This window comes from Peromyscus eremicus, chromosome 18 (assembly GCF_949786415.1).
Source record: "Peromyscus eremicus chromosome 18, PerEre_H2_v1, whole genome shotgun sequence".
NCBI classification, from domain to species: Eukaryota; Metazoa; Chordata; class Mammalia; order Rodentia; family Cricetidae; genus Peromyscus; species Peromyscus eremicus.
In genome coordinates, this window is record NC_081434.1 from 8,787,763 (window position 1) to 8,804,200 (window position 16,438).

General features: G+C 44.9%; 1 protein-coding gene across 1 annotated transcript in view; it reads left to right on the forward strand.

Annotated features, from left to right (window-relative positions):
- The window catches only part of Msrb3 (methionine sulfoxide reductase B3), a 118,753-nt gene extending 102,544 nt beyond the window's left edge, over positions 1–16,209 (forward strand). The window contains 3 exon segments of the mRNA XM_059245739.1: positions 6,154–6,251; positions 13,032–13,106; positions 13,108–16,209. Of these exon segments, the coding sequence (XP_059101722.1) occupies positions 6,154–6,251; positions 13,032–13,106; positions 13,108–13,218 (284 nt within the window). The 3' untranslated portion in view covers positions 13,219–16,209.
- The last annotated feature ends 229 nt before the right edge of the window (positions 16,210–16,438 follow it).

A 16,438-nucleotide genomic window follows, 5' to 3' on the forward strand; every position in this document is an offset into this window, starting at 1 on the left:
TGGTCCACAGAACAATTGTCTTCGAGCCATCAAAAGGCATAGATGTGGAGAGCTGGAGTCAGGTCCGGTTTGTGTAATTATAACATTTGTTTGGTAACGAAGAGGGGGAAATATCTGAAGCAGAATTGTAAACTGAGCTAGCTGTTAAATCTGAGTAGTTAATATACAGGTACCTACTAGCCTGTATATTTTTATACTTAACATGTTTTAATTAAAAATTAAAAAATGAAAACCTTGACTGATAGAAAACTTTTGTATCACTATACTATAAAAATATTTATAACGCCCCCATGGGGGGAGGGAAGTATACCTTTTAACAGTGATGAAATTGAGGGGGGGAGAGGAAATATAACTTTTACTTTGGTCAGCCTGGGAATTTGACAGTTCAGTATGGGAGAAGGAAATGTAATCCTCATTATCTAGCTGTATAGTAGCAAGGGTGTAGAGAGCAAACAGGTACATACTTCCCGTTCATTCGTTTTCAACTTTGAAAGTCTGTGTGAAGAGAAACACAGAAGGTTCAGTTATACTTGGTCACCGGAATGAGTGAAGGAGCAGGTCCAGTGTGGGAAATCAAGGAGTATTACCCTAAATTACAAGTCTTCCATGCATTCCTTTGTTCTTTCATGACACAGTGTTTTGGAGGACTGTTGGTGTTGGTAGGCACCAGGCTGGATGGCTAGAAATTAAGTGGTGACCAAAATAAATCCCCTGATGTTATTGGACATTTATTCTGGTCCCAGAGGCAGATATCTCCAAGTGATGGTTTTAAAGGAAAAATAAACATAAAAAGTTGGAAATGGGCACGCTATTGAAGATGGGGATACTAAATCTCCATCTTTCACAATGAGAATCAACTCAAAACATCTAAAATGGCATTATCTAGTGGTAGAAGTTTTCCGTACTGTGGAAACCATGGTAAGAATGTTCTCTATGGGTCTGGACCATCCATGTAACAGCCATCATCTGTAATGTTTGATTAAAGTCGAGGACTTGGTAGGTGGCTCTCTCCAAGTGGCTACTGTATGGAACAGCATAGGTCTAAAGTGATTGAATCAAGAGATATTATTAGAATAAGCACCTTTAAAAAACAAGCGAAACAGGAAAACTATCAGTCATGGCTGCCTGTGGGAAGGTGGGGGATTGAGAGGAAACATTTCATGAGGAGCCGTCTGTCTTGTGAATCCCTGCTACATGCCTCCATTTCGTTGATTACTAATACTTTTGGGAGACTAGATTGCAACCAAATGGGGCCTTTGAAGGAGAGTTGAGAATCATCCTTTTTTAAAATGAGATAGAAGTCACACTGCAAATGTCAATTCTGGTGAATAATTTGGCAAGGATTAGGGACCTAAGCCCCAAACAATCCTTGTCAGCAGGAGGCCTCTTATTATTTGTCTTGGTCTAGCTGAGAAGATAAATTGTGGTCAGGGAGCGCAAACAGACTCAGGCTTTTGAAAACCTCAAACTGAGACATTTTGAAATATTTAGACTTACAGAGCTGTGAGACCTGGTGTACACTAAAAATACGAATCTTCACCAAAATTGGGCTCAAATAAAAGCTGTCATTACTAAATACCGCTCAAGACCAACTGGAATGTAGTGTGTTCAGGCTTCATGTATGTTCAGATGACATTTTAGAATTACCTTTTGATTCAATACATTCTTGTTCAAGTTTCTCCTGTTGCCTACTGACTGATCATGCAGCCACCTTACTGAGATTCCCACTCTGGTTTAGCAGGGAGGGAAGAATTCAGGGGTGGTGGACGCTGCATACTCATCCTTGTTAAGAATGGAGGGTGAGCCTGGCAGTGGTGGCACACGCCTTTAATCCCAGCACTCGGGAGGCAGAGCCAGGTGGATCTCTGTGAGTTCGAGGCCAGCCTGGGCTACCAAGTGAGTTCCAGGAAAGGTGCAAAGCTACACAGAGAAACCCTGTCTTGAAAAACCAAAAAAAAAAAAGAAAAAAAAAAAGAAAAAAAGAATGGAGGACAAGGATCACACTTTGTGGACATGGTGCGTTCAGCTTATTTATAACCTGTTGCTAATTTTAACAATTAGCTTTTTTTTTTTTTTTTTTTTAAATCTTTGAAAGGATTGAAAGGAAAGAGGAAGAGATAGGCCTGGGAAGCTGAGGTTTTTCCTAGGAAGACATTGAAGTGGAACCTCTCAACTTTTTCCACACTACTTGAGGAGCATCAGGCCACCGTTGGGTTCTAAGGGGAATAGACTTAGAACAACTATATCACGCTGTATTGTGGATAAGGGTGGAATAATTCATCTTATTGTCATTTAAAAAAAGACTGTTGCATTGTAGAGAGCAACCACTGAGGGACAACTTAGTGTTATAAATTTGGATCCTCTGCTTTGGGTCAGAGATATCAGTGAGCATGTCCTAAATTTGCCCCTTACATACAAGAAGAATTAAGACCCAACTGCAGATGACGTGGCCTGGTTGTTGAATGAAATCAAGGCAGAACTGTTGTAGTCCAAGTTGGTCGGTTTTCCTTATAGTTGCTGTGTTTATTTGCTATCTTGAGAATTCCTCCAGGGGAGAATATATTTGTTAAAAATAAGACGTTCTTGATACTAGTAGGCTGCGATCTAAAAAACACAGCTTATGCTCTTTGAAAATGAAATGATAATAGGCCCAAATCCGACCTCATCAAGTAGAGACAAAGGGGCGGACTGGGGGTGGAGGCAGCCCACTGTTTATACAGGTTTTCACATGACTTTTCTTTTAAAAAGTGCATGGAACGCATCCAAAACAAATGATGTTTTGTTGGATGGGAAGACCAAAAGGAAAAGCCTAGAGAAAGGAGGAGAGATGATGTTTCTTTAATGTCAAAACTGACATAAACACACTTCCCTCCCCCCACCCCCTCCCTTTTGCTCAAGATAATTTTCTCAACAAGGCGCAGATTGCTTCAGTCTTTGCCTATCACCCTTTGAAGCACTTTCCTTGTTATTAGCAGGCGGGCGGGAGGGGGGCAGGAGGGGGCAGGGTCTCCTTTGAGGATTTTTACAGCAGTGAAGAGTCCCTCCTTTAAATACTTTCACATGATGAGGGAATTCCGCTTTCAAAGCGCTGTCATCACTCTGGGCTCCCTGTCACAAGACAATTTATTCCCGGGTGATGGTCGTCCTCAGCGTGATTGTCGCCAAGGACGTACGTCTCCGATGGATTCGGTTTCTAGTGCCGTGCACTGTCCGAGGGACACAGCCAAACAACTGGTGGTTTCCTTTGTCGGCCTCGCCAGGGAAGGTGGCCACTGTCCTCTTTAGAAATGTGATCCGTCACAGGAATGTGACGCTTGTTTCTCTTGTCGCTGTCCACTGACTGAGAATTGAACGGCATACTGAACATCTGATTTGTAAAGCTGCCTTTCTTCCACAGTGACCAGGGACACTGTAAACTGGAGAAGTATTGACATATCTTTACAAGGTTTATTTTTAGTGTCTTCTCCAAAATTAATAGCATAGTAAACAACAAATAAACTATTTAGACATCATTAGTTTCCCAGCAACGATGGAATTTCTTTGAGAACCTCCTTGCTTTTTTTTTTTTTTTTTAACCCTCCTTACCATGCTCTGTTCTTGAATATGGTCTTTTGGAAAATATTGTGAACGTTTAACTCAAGTTGACAAAATGCGCATCTTTATGGCCAACCAGATCACTATAATTGAGATACAAATATAACTAAGTTTCCTCATCGCTGTTGCTTAAGGGGGAGTTGAGTTTGCTCTGTCTTTGCAGTGGTTTAAATAAGTGAACAGAAATGTATATAGCCTCTGTACTAGATCCACTCCCGTCATGACTTTTGGATTTTTCCCTTTGAATAGTTGTGACATATGAAAACAATTAGTATTTGTTATTCATTCATTATTGGCTTCCAGAGGCAAAGTCCATGTCCTGGTCAACCTAGTGACATGGGACATTAAACCGGTTCCATAAAGCACACGGCCTCCTTCCTAGTAGTGTGTTCAAATGAAAGACCATTCAGCATTTTATAGAGGAATAGGTGGGATGTGAGAACAGAGTCCTAGGCGAAGGTCAAGTTTTCCGATTCTAGCTTTGGTTCCTCTACTCACCACATCTGTATCCTCTGCTCTCTCCCAAAGAGTTCTGCAAAATGGGTGGCCTAAATGTTCAGCACGTTTCTGCTGCTCCGTGTACGCAATAAAACAATTTCCTCCCTCTCTGTGCAGAGACCTTCATCTTCATCACAGGGACAGAGCTAAGTTGGCTATTGCCCTGTGTTAGAAAGGTGTGTGTGTGTGTGTGTGTGTGTGTGTGTGTGTGTATGCATGTGTGAGAATACACACACACACACACATACACACACACATATTCATTTCCTCCTCCTCATAGGCTTCTGTGATTTGCTTCAATCATTCACCCCTTTGCTTTATGCTTACTGGGAAGCGTTCGTGCTCTACTCTGAGCTGGGCCACCGTGAGTCAGTGAGTCTTGACCGCCTTCAAGCACATACCCCCTAGTCAGGAGGAAGACATGGAACAAAGCTGGCAAACCTCAGGAGCAGATAAACAGGAAAGATGCAGCTGTATAAAAAGCAGAGTGGCAGGGAGCAGGAGACCCATCCATATCTCAGTTCCTATCTTGAATTTTAGAATTAGGGAAATGTGGAGTCTCGTCTTTTATCTTTGTGCTACTGAATCAAGTGCTGAAGATTCTCCACACCCCTCCCCACCCCCATGCTGATATCAGGTGCCTTAATCTGCTTTCCAATGTGTTATGCCATGCAAGGTTTAAAAAGGACAGTACACTGCCATTTTCCTTCTCTCCCTAGATAAATGACTTCATTTATCAATGTCCTTAAGTGTCACCACGAAATTTACCCTCGTTAGCAATTGGCACTTCTGTGGTTTCACAAAGAACACCTGAATGTGTGAAACGGTCATTGTAAACCAAATGGTGCAGCCTAGCATTTGTTCAAGGTCGTTTTAGAGTTTATAGAGCACAGTGGGTAATGAGTTCCTTACAGCATCGTCTCAGAAGAGTGGAGCAGTGAGATGTTCAGGGTAAGACTTTCCTGGTGGCTAGCAGTTCCGAGTTCACATAAAGGAACTCAGAGTGTTTTAGCTCCTGCTGCTAAGTTTCACCATGGCTGTGAAGCCTGCACTCTTGTGGAGTTGGGGAATGAGGAGTTTGGGCAAGTTTCTGAAGAAAACTTGGCAAGGAGCTAATTTGTTGGAAACTGGAAATCCTGTTGTTGGAGTTTGCGTACCGTTTCCTTTCAGGGTGTGTACTAAAGTGAAACACCCTGTTTTTAAGTGGCTCTTCCTTTCTGTGGGAACAAATGGCCTCAGAAGGAGAAAACATTAGTTACACCAGCAGCTCAGCAGCCTCTTACCTCTTTCCTCACTAAACTTCAGGACCTCACACATCTTTGGAGGAAATGTTACAAAAACAAACCAACAAACACAACTGTATTCAAAGTGTGCTCTGCTCACCGAGAGTTTCTTAAAATATGATTTTTTAAAAAAAAGATCAGAATGCATGGGAATTGGAGGGGAAAGTTCTATTTGAAAAATAGTGCTCTCTCTAGCTGCCTGGGCATGCTGTTCTCTGGACTTTTCCTAGGAAATGAGCAAGAGGTTCACCTACAAGATTCATGCTGTGTACCAGATATACTTTAGACAAGGAAAGAAAGTCGATGGAGCTAGTTAATAGGATAACCATCCTTTTTATTTTAACCATATAAAACTGAGAATTGGAAAGACATGCTGTTCTAAAGAAGTCTGGAATAGTTGGAAACAATAACATCCAGATCAATCAGTTGCTTTGGAAAATGCCACAATGGAAGATTAATAGTGCTTCTAAGTCATGCCTCCTGACTCTGAAGACAAGAGAAAGTGGTGACGGAGAGCTTTGGAAATCTTGGAATGCTCTCACACTACCAGTTAAGCCAAGGCTGTCTCAGGAAACACACCAGCTCAGCTCCGCTGTCGTCTCAGTGCGAGGAAAGGGTTAAACTGCTGTGCAATTGTATGACCCTCTCTTCCAGGCTGAAGAAGCCTAGCACTAGTCACAGCCAAGGCTTTGCTTTGCTTGCTTCATCGTCCTTGAGACCGAAAACTAACCCAAGATTTTGTCTCCTCCCTTTGGGCCCATGTGCCTGTTGTACCCAGGTTGGCCTTCCTTTCACGACGTGATCAGTTCTGAGGCCATCGAGTTCACAGATGACTTTTCCCATGGGATACACAGGGTGGAAACAAGCTGTTCTCAGGTGAGTTGACCCCTACCTACATCCCCAGTAGAGGCCCACTCTGTGCTGCAGACACATTCGGGGCTCCTCATTGTGCTTACACGTAGTAAGGATAGCCAAGGGACTGTTCACAAGAGGGACAGACAAACATGCTGGACCCCTTTAAAGTCTGAATGGCACCTCCATCTTCAGATGTCTAGCAAGACTCACACAGTATCAGTCATTGGCTTCAGTAACATTGAACAGTCATTGACTGGTAGCGGGGAGTTCTTTCATCTGACCTAGCACAGTGGTGAATGAGGCATTTGCGGGGTATGCGATGGTTTCACTGTCTAGCCTTGCATAGCCTTATGTAACGAAAGCTTCTCCTCTGCAGTTCTGTTACCCAGTCTTTATTTGTAATGTCTCTAATGGCTGTGACCCAAACGCAGTCTGTGAAGATCTCTGGCGTGGCTTTTCCTGGGTAGAGGTTGGAGAGAAGCCATCAGAAGTGGAAGTTCAGTGGTAGGCTCGTCAGCCCGCTCTTTCTGTGTGTGCGCGCTGGTGTGTATATGTGTCCCTATTTCCAATGATGCTCTATTTGGGTCTGCCCCGTTCTTCTGTACCCCAATTAATGTTCCCTCTAAGGAAGAAAGTGAAAATGCTTTGAGGGGGAAGCGAAAGTAGTTAAAGCGTTGAGAGACTGAAACTTCCTGGTATTTTGTGGCGTAACAAGAGACAGAGCTGAAATGCCTGTCCCAAGAAAGAGCCCCACATACTCTCCAGGAGGTAGTTCAGTTTGCATCTGTCCTGGCAAGTGAAAGGAAGGTTCTGAGGACTGGGGTACTGACTGGAAGATGTCTTTGTATAGATGAGGAGAGAGAGGTACTGTTGGGCAGCCACACGGGCAGAGTGGCCACCCTGTGGGCTTCCCGAGGGACTCATCTGCCTATCCTTTATCCGGCTTCTCACCTGCAGCAGGTGCAAGATTCTTAGACAGTAAGTGGTGTTTTTATGGCTGAGAGGGAAGGACAGTTGTTTGAACCTCACCATCCGATGAATTTTTGTGTTCTCCTTTTAATGACTAAATTTGTTCTTAGACAACTTCGTACACGTAGACGATACATGCTGAGCATTTCTGTTTTCAGTTAAAAAGTAAGCTTATCAAGTATACCATCTTCCACATAGGAAGATCCCCCCCCCCCGAAAAGCGTAATTCCTCATTTATTTAACTCATGTTTCTAGTTTGCCCAACTCCGAAAAATATATCTCATCGTGATAATGGAGCTCTCTCATGCTGGGTTTGAGCCCCAGAAACCCTAATTTAATTGTACTGAGCATCCCCTACGCAGCATCATTTTCTAGTGTCCTCCCGGCTAATGCACATAATAACCTTATTCTCCTCATTTTACAGTTGGGGAAACTGAGTCCCAGAGAAGCTAGTTGTTTGGATAAAGTGGTGTAGCCCTAATGGCAGAGCTGAGACTTGCACTTAGGTAACCTGATTCCAGAACATGCTATTGAACAGGGGTGTGTATGGGGGAGGGGAGTCACTACAAAAAGCCGCGTTGGAAGAGAAGTTTAAAAACTTCACGATTCCCCAGCATTTGCTTTAATGTGATAGTTTTTTTTATTAAATTTAATTATTATTGATAATGCAATAACTGTCACTGAAATTATCTATTCATGCATCTAAAATTTTTGACAAAAGATAATAACATAAGCAGGATGATACTCTGCAATTTGTAGTGTAGGTAAATGGTAACTAGTAAACTCTTAAGGCTAATAGCTCTCTCTCTCATATGTACGAGGATGTGTGTGTGTGTGTGTGTGTGTGTGTGCGCACGCGCGCGTGTGCGTGTGTGTGTGTGTATGCACAGGTGTGCATGCATGTGTAACCCCCTTTCAAATATATACACTGCAGCCTGTGTGTGTGGAGGTCAGAGAACAACTTGCAGAAGTCATTTCTCTCCTTCCAATGTGTGGATTCCAGGGACTGAACCCAGATTCCCCTGTGGCTCGGTGGCAAATGACTTTACCAAATGAGCCATCTCACCAGGGTCCCCTCTTTTTAAAAAACCGCTTTAAAGGCTACTACACGTCTTCTTTCCTTTTGCTCATAACGTATTTTAAGTTCTAAGTTCTCTAAACAAGTTTTTAAAGGAAGGCATGGGGAAACTGAGTCAGGAGAGACTGACTCTCAAGTCCCTCATTTCTGGTGCTTGTGTCTAATTCCTATAATTCATAATTGGAATAATCTTCCTCCTGTCCTTGTGCCAGGCAGAGGTGGCATCAGTAACAGCTAAGGAAAGTCAGGCCTTTATTAAGGTGTCCTGAGGTGACCAAAGAGACGGTCAAAATGAGGTACCTCTTACAAAAGGTGCCCAATGCTTGGCCCTGTGGCAAAGGACACGGTTTCTCTCTGTTGTCATAGGGAGCTAGCAGGGACCTGTCCCCACCACACTTCATTTCCACCTCTTCCACCCTCCACGTCTCCTCACCAGACTGCTTGACTCTGCCCTCAAAAGGCCTTTGCCTTTACGCAGAGGGACACACTGCTTCTCTTCTGGGTTCAGAGGCTCCAGAAGTACTTATCTGGCCTGGTCTCCCCAACCCCTCCAGCTGGTAAGTAGCACTCTGCCAGGGGCTTAAAGTGAGTCAAAGAGGTACGCTTTCAGAGTTAGTGATAGATAGTCCGGCGAAGTCAGCCTATCCCAGCAATATCGGAAAAAATTCAGGTTGGAATTCTCCATCTGGAGTGAGTGCAGGCCTAATACATGGCTTCACTTGGTTTAATAATCTTGAAGGAAACCATCAAAACCAAGTTCACTCAAGCTGTAGTCTTTTGGCTACTGATGCCATGGCTGCTGTCACCTACCCTAGAGTCCTTTCAATTTGTTTTAGATCATTTATTAATTCACCTCACTAACCACATCTACAGGAAGGTGAATATCCACAAGTAGGAAGAACGTTTCAGAAGTGAAGCAATTTTCAGTAAAACTCCAAGCCTTATTAATCTTCTCCCGATGACAACGCCTATATTGCTGATGATTAAAGACACCCAGGTGTCACGGTGGGGCTTCAGACTCGCAGTCCATCTCTCTTTTTCTTGATCTTTCAGTAAAACCATAATCCTAACCTGGTGACTTCACAATCGTCTTCTTGACAAAAGATTAATATTGCAAGCCCGGAGAAACGGGGGCCCCTCCTTGCACACAGGTGCCCTGAGGAACCATGGGAGGAAACAGCACTAAACGCAGAGTAAATTGCCTTTCTTTTGAAAACTCTTTTCTTCTCTTTCCCTTCTTGCCATGTGCCCGAGTATAAAAGCCTAGCTTTGAAAGTTCTTCCCGCTGTAGATCAAACACTTGAGAGAAATTGGCAGTTGAAAAGCCCACGCGTCCCAGAGCATCGGGGAGGAAGGCCCCTCGCCTAGTGGGAAATCTGTCAGTGCTGTGCCACTGTAGGGAATGCACCACTTGGGTTTCTTAGACCCATATTTGGGACCTGCAGGCAGGTTCTGAGGACTCAAGTTAAACTGGATTCTTGGTCTCTTCTCTAGGAGACCCTTTCTCTGGTTCTTTGCAGGCTCCCTTCCTGAACATTCCTGATGGCGAGCCCAAGGGAGGATGGACTTCTCCCCCTACCTCCCCCCCCCCCCCCCCCCCCCCCCCCCCCGCGAATTGATTTTCCCTTTTGAACTGTTTTCACGTGCACCTTTGGAATAAAGACCAGAGTGTTCAGGTGCAGTCTTCCCCCGGAAAAATAAAGAGCTGCGTAAGCACCAAGAGAACTCTGAAAGCACACACACTCTAGAGATTCTATCCTGGATGAAATCACTAACAGCAGGTTTCAGAGATTTCTTCATCAGGCCACCAGTTTGTTTCAGTTACTACCATGTGTGCTGAGTGATCCCAGCGCGTTGCCAATTGGCTGGGGCCAGGGAGGCAGAGCTCGCAGGCGGCTAAGGAAACAATGTATCACTGACAACTTCCATCCATCATCACAGACTCAGGCCGGCGGGGCTCGAAGCTGGAGGGAATGGGCTCCATGTGCGCTCCCTTTGTCCTGTGTACTCTTTATGCCCAGACCTGTATACCTGAGAGGAAGCCTGCTGGGTGGGTAGTCATTCCCGAAAGACAGCAGGCCATGAATGGCAGGCACCAGTGCGGTGGCGGAGAGAGACGTGGACACCTGTGCTACCCTACCCTCTGCCACCTGGCATGCTGCGAGCCTGGCCGTGGTTTCTCAACCTTCCGAACCAGGTCACACTTGGACACGGCTCCTCGTGCTGTGGTGACCCCCAACCGTAAAATTACTTTCGCAACTGTAATTTTGCTGCTGTGATGAATCATAATGTAAATATCCGATACACAGGATATCTGGCATGCGACCCCAAAAGGGGTGGTGACCCACAGGTTGAGAACCACTGCTCTAGAGAGTCTCTTGTGGCAGGCACCCTGATGTCATCTGTAGTTTGCTGTCTCCTGTGTCTTTTCTCTTTACTTTTTACCTGTATCAGGGATACATTTTGAAAGTGGAACTTGCCTTTCTGTTCAATCAGAGGACCGGTTACTAGTTAGCAGACAAAAGGACATTGAAAATCAATTTAGTTCAACAGATCGAATGTCTGCCATTTGGTTTTCTGGAAAAAAAAAATGATGTAGGCAGCGAAGACCACGTAACTTCCACCTGGCTTCAAATCTGTCCTTATCACACTTTTTTGAGAGGGAGGCGAGCTCGTGCGAGACGGTTAATGAATGGAAGCAGCGTGGTTTGTTTTGCCCAGCAAGCTGTGTTCCTTCGATAACTATTGATGCACACGCGTGCACACATGCACGCCTGTGCGCACATGCACGCCTGCGCACACCCCCCCCACCTCGGGCTTTTATGTGCAGGCCTCCCCTCTCAGATGCTGAGTGATCAAAGCGCCCGATCTGCACATGAGATCAGTCACTGCGAATACTCGTTCCTGTCGGCCTGCTCCTTGAATGCCGTGGCAGGGCAGAAATAGGTGTTTTCCTGTGTCCACAGGGCGAGCATATGGAGTTTTCCTTCTGTATCTTAGCTGCTGATCCCTGAATATTTGGCCATGGTTGTTTATAGAAAGGAAAAGCAATCTGAACTGTCATCTTCGATATTACCTAAACCTGCACAGAATGTGGTAAAATAATGGAAGATTTGGGTGTTTTTTTTTTTTTTGGCCTGTTTCATATTTTCCAGGCAATTGATCAAATCAGTTCAGGGGTCATTTTTAGTTCTTCAATAAATGGACACAGTATGTTATCAGTAGTATAGGATGCCCCTCTAACATGGAAACGCCAAGGAGCTAGAGCTGCTGTTGGTGCTGGTTATTGGTGACTAGGGGACCCTTTTGGATCGAGCTTAGCACCTTCGGAGGGAGTAACTGAGGACCTAGGCATTTCTGCTGTCATGAGAACCCTCCATCATTTCTGTCTCCTCTGCACTTGTAGTTCAACCCCAGTCCCTTATCAATCCATACGCCCTTCTCAATGGGAGGAATAGAGTAAGCCATCCATAAGCCATCCCTGTTGAATGTTTACCTAAATCTTCACTCCTTCCTCCCATGGCCACTTCCCTCACGTGTGTTTCCAAAGCCACCAAGGAGGCCTTCTGACACCTTGATACATTCCCCCCCCCCCCCCCGCCCCACCGTCTGCTCCCCTAGGCTCATTTCTACCGGCCACACTTGATGGGTGATTTTCTAGTTTACTGTTGGTATCTCCCACTGGTAAATAAGTGTGCAGAGGCCAGGGATTGTTGCCTGAGTCTTCAGAGTGGAGGACAGTGCCTGGCACGTCACAGGTGTGCCGTAGTTGCCATTTAAACAAGTCAGTGGAAAGCACTGAGTCCAGCCATTGGCTTCTTGGCTGCATGATGAGCGAGTCCTCTGTTTTCCAAGCCTGTTGAAGGCGGTTCACTGATGCCTCCATCTCCTTCCCCTGTCCCACACACATGGGAGATGTGTGTGTGTGTGGTACATGTTACCATCTAGAGCTCCACTCAGCTTCAAAACAGTGAGCACAGGCGTTTATTCGGTAGCCAGTCTTTGCGGAGAAGCCGCATCCAGCCACTGCATCCTGTCTTTTAGACTCAGCATAACGACTGCCCTTCCCTCTGCCTCTCTCTTTTCCTCGGTGTTTTGATGAACAGCCTCTTTCTTCTCTGCATATTTAGTTCATTTGGGGGTGGGACAGTGTGACAATCCACCGACTGGACGCTAGGAAAGAGCAACTGTGTGGCCTGGGGACTTTCCACCTACACACTTGCAGCTTTGGCGACCCTGACATAAACCTCCCGAGAGCATCCAGTGCTGATGTTAAGTTTTACTGCCCATGAAAACAACCATCACCCTCTGTCATGGCCAGTTAAACAGTATCTTTTCCAGTGGACTTCCGCATATCTGAAACCCACCCATCCAAAGCCAAAAGTCATGCCAGGGGGAAGAGATTTCACTCTGCCCTGTTTCTTACAAGGGGAGAGCAAGGGTCAATTCAATTCAAAAAAAAAAAAATGCTGCAGCCTTTTTCCAGCTGGCTGAGAGAGTTCACAGATCAAACTGTACAGTGGCTCCGAAAGGATTTCTGATACGCACAATTCCAGTGTTCTTTATTCTCGGCATGTGGTACAAAGCCTGTCTGAAACCGTCTCAGCAGCTATGGACAGGCAGATTAGAAATGGTCCAGGATGCTTTCCATCATTTCTACACAGGCCAGCCCTCCACTTGAAAATGCTTACCACGCATTCCCCTCAACCTACTCTGTGCGTGCGTCTGCCTTAAACAGCCTTTCCTTCTTGCAGTGTGGCGCCCATCTCGGGCACATTTTTGATGATGGACCTCGTCCGACCGGCAAAAGATACTGCATCAATTCGGCCCTCCTTGTCTTTCGCGCCCACAGACAGCAGTGAGGCAGAAGGAGGTGGCGGCGGCGGTGGCGGCGGCAGAGAGAATGGCAGCCCAGCATCGGCAGACAGAGCAGAGCTGTAGAATCCGGGAGAGCGGCGGGAACAAAGTGTACTTAATGCACAGCTGATTGAAAAACCAAAAAGAATGGTTTATCTTAGCAGAGTTATTTTTTCAGAAGCTATAAGGGCAGTTTATGCTAATGAAATTGTTCTCTCTCTCTCTCTCTCTCTCTCTCTCTCTCTCTCTCTCTCTCTCTCTCTCTCTCTCTCTCTCTCTCTTAGACGGGAGTTCTGCCCATCCATGTATTCTGCTGTTGGCGAGGTCAAGAACTATGTGTGGGTCTTGCAAGTGGAGATAGCTTTGTGGAGCTTTTCCACAAGCTTCTAAGTGGCCTTGGCTTTGTTTTCTTCCAGCACATACCTTCCTTTGGTTTTGTGGTGGGTATGCCTGCCCCTTTTGTCTAAGAGGTGGAGGCTGTTTGGTCTCCTAAGGAGATATCAGAGAGCTGGTGCTCAGGGGCAGAGAGCAGAGCTGGGAAAGCCAGGGCATCCAGACATGTGGCCTTAGGATAAAGATGGAGTGATGTCTTAGATTTCTAGGCTCTGTGGAAAGTCTGAGCTAAGGTTTTTTCTCACTAAAAGGGTGTGAAGGTCTAAAGTCGTTCCTTATGTTAGATTGTTGCCAGATCTGAGCGGGCTCTCTGAGGGTTGTGGCAGAGACGTAAACGTTACCTCGTGGGCAGGTCTTTATTTTATATTATTTCCCATTGACAATAGCGGAATGTAAGACAGCTGTAAAATGCTGCACCCTGGTTTTGTCCAGAGCTCACAAAGAAGAATTCTTGCCTGTTGCCTTTGTATAAGCATTTCTCTCCACACCTATGAAAACTACATCTGGGTGAGCATTTTGGAAGATTACCCAGTGCAAAATAAAATATGGGGGGACAACATACTTCATCAAGGCGGTAGAAAAGAGAAAGATCAGAGACCAAATATGAAGTCTTGAGTACTAAATAATCCCATGCTGTGCAAAAAAGGCCAATAGAATATTACAGGTACCACACCTAAACCAAACTTATACATAGCATCAGGCGGCCTGTGGAAAGATGTTGGGCATTAAGACAGGATAGTCAGGCCCAAGTTCCACACTTCACTGTGTGTACAAGGGACAAGCCATTTAGCCTCATTGTGCCTATATCTTCATGTACGCAATAGGACTCATATGTTTATAAAATATATTGATATTCTCAGGGCAAAATGACTATATTGCTATACAATTAAGATCAGTATTTGTAAGTCACAATGATGTGGTTTAATCACCTCGAAGGCCGTAGCGCAGGCATTCGATATGGGAAGAAGCAGAGGTGGATTCGGTTGGTTGGCATGGAAACAGATAGACAGAAAGCCAGACTTCTTCCTTGTAGCAATATGGCAAGTTTTGCTTGGAGAAGCTCTGCATGGTTGCTTGAGGTTTTCACAGTGCTGAACAAAGATGATAGACGTTACCAAACACTGTAGCCAGGTGTGAGTGTCATATCTCACAAATCAACATTGTGATTTTGAATGCTGATTCTGAAATTCTCCTTTAAAAGGTATTTATGTTTCTAATTTTTTTTTATGAAGACTGGCATCTTTCCTCATAAGCACTCATGACAAATGGCGAGGGTAAACATGTGACAGCTGTAGACACAATGAGAAGCAAGCAGGAAAAGTTGGGACAAGTCAAGGTGAGATGCCCATGTCTGGAAGCTTCTGGGCTTCTCCGGGTACCTCCTGGGGGTCCTGGCATCCTGATGAGTCTTCATTGTCCCACAGTTCTAGAGAAGTTCATGTTAACAGGGACAAACAGGAAAGTCACCTGAGCACCAGTCCCTGCCCAACCAGATGTTTCACCCCAAGCCCAGGGCTACTCTGGACTTCACAGGTTTTGCTCTCCTTTAGAAACAAGAGGAAAATTTAAGACAAGGCATCCAGATTACTGTAGGAGTCTTTGCAACACCATGAATGATCCCATGTAGGGTTGCTAAGGACAGACATGGGTCTCTCATGGCATTAGCACAACTTGGCATCTATCCTTCAGAGACACACACAGCCCTTCCTGCCCACTCCTATCTGTAGCCTCCCCAGGGTTCCTTGGATATAAGCCACAGTGTTGGAGTAGACAAAAGAAGATAAATGAGGAGTTTCTTCCTCCCCAGAGACTTTGGGTTCTTACTCTCCTTTCATTTTTATAGTGCTGTAGCATTAAATGCGCTCGCACACGTATACACACACACACACACACACACACACACACACACACACACACACAAAGAGACCATAATAATAACAAGAACCCTGCTTTCTGTTACTGTTTTTTTTTTTTTTAACAAAAGCCAGCTTCTTCCAGCACCAACTTTTAAAAAATATATAATATCCATTGAAAGAAAGATGTGTGTATGCTGTTTAATTCCAGATTGCTTTTTGGGCTTAAGTGGTATCAGATTTCAGTATATTTCTGTCTAACGTTAAAGAAATATATTGCTAAAATGTCAGTGAGCAATAATGTCAGCTGTCGAGCGGGTAGATTTACTTTCTCAGGATATGGAGTGCAGTGAACTGAGGCAATATGGTGAGGTGTATGTGATCTGCGAGAGTTCTGCCATTTAACACAGGGATGCATGGTCTTCCGTGTCCGCATCCCCAGCTCCAAGTGCGCCATTGGGCAATGCAGAGATTTGCTGGTAGGCAGGAAGTGTGTCCAGATGAGCATCCCGAAGAGATCAGAAGGCAGCAACATCAGTTGTATTCCGTGTACTCAGACTTTTCATTTCTAGGTGTTTAAAATCTCAATGCAAATGACAGAGCAGTTGGAACCAAGCCTCCCTATGTTGCCTAAAACGCCTTGCTTTTGATATGAAAAAACAATGCGAATTAGTACAATTTGTTCTGAAGGTTGTGTATGACTCTTGGCTTAGAATGCTTTTTAACAACTTTTCTCCTAATAGTTTAAAACTTTTGAAAAGTGACATGAAACCTTTTCCTACATTTGTCGTATACAGAAGTTAGGTAATAAAGTTTCTTTATAAAAATGCCTCTCTTCTCCGTTTCCTGAAGACTGTTTTACTTTCCAGTGTGGCTGCCCACCATGCAGTGACTACTGTAGGTTTCCCTTCTGGCTTGTCTGCCCTTTATGCCCTAGGAGACTTCTCCTCCGCTATGGCCTTTGGAACTTGGGGACTCCTTGTACCCCAGGCCACAAGAAAGCCTCTAGGAATCCTCAAGGCCAGGGGAAAGGAGGGCATTCGTACATTCCTTCAGCC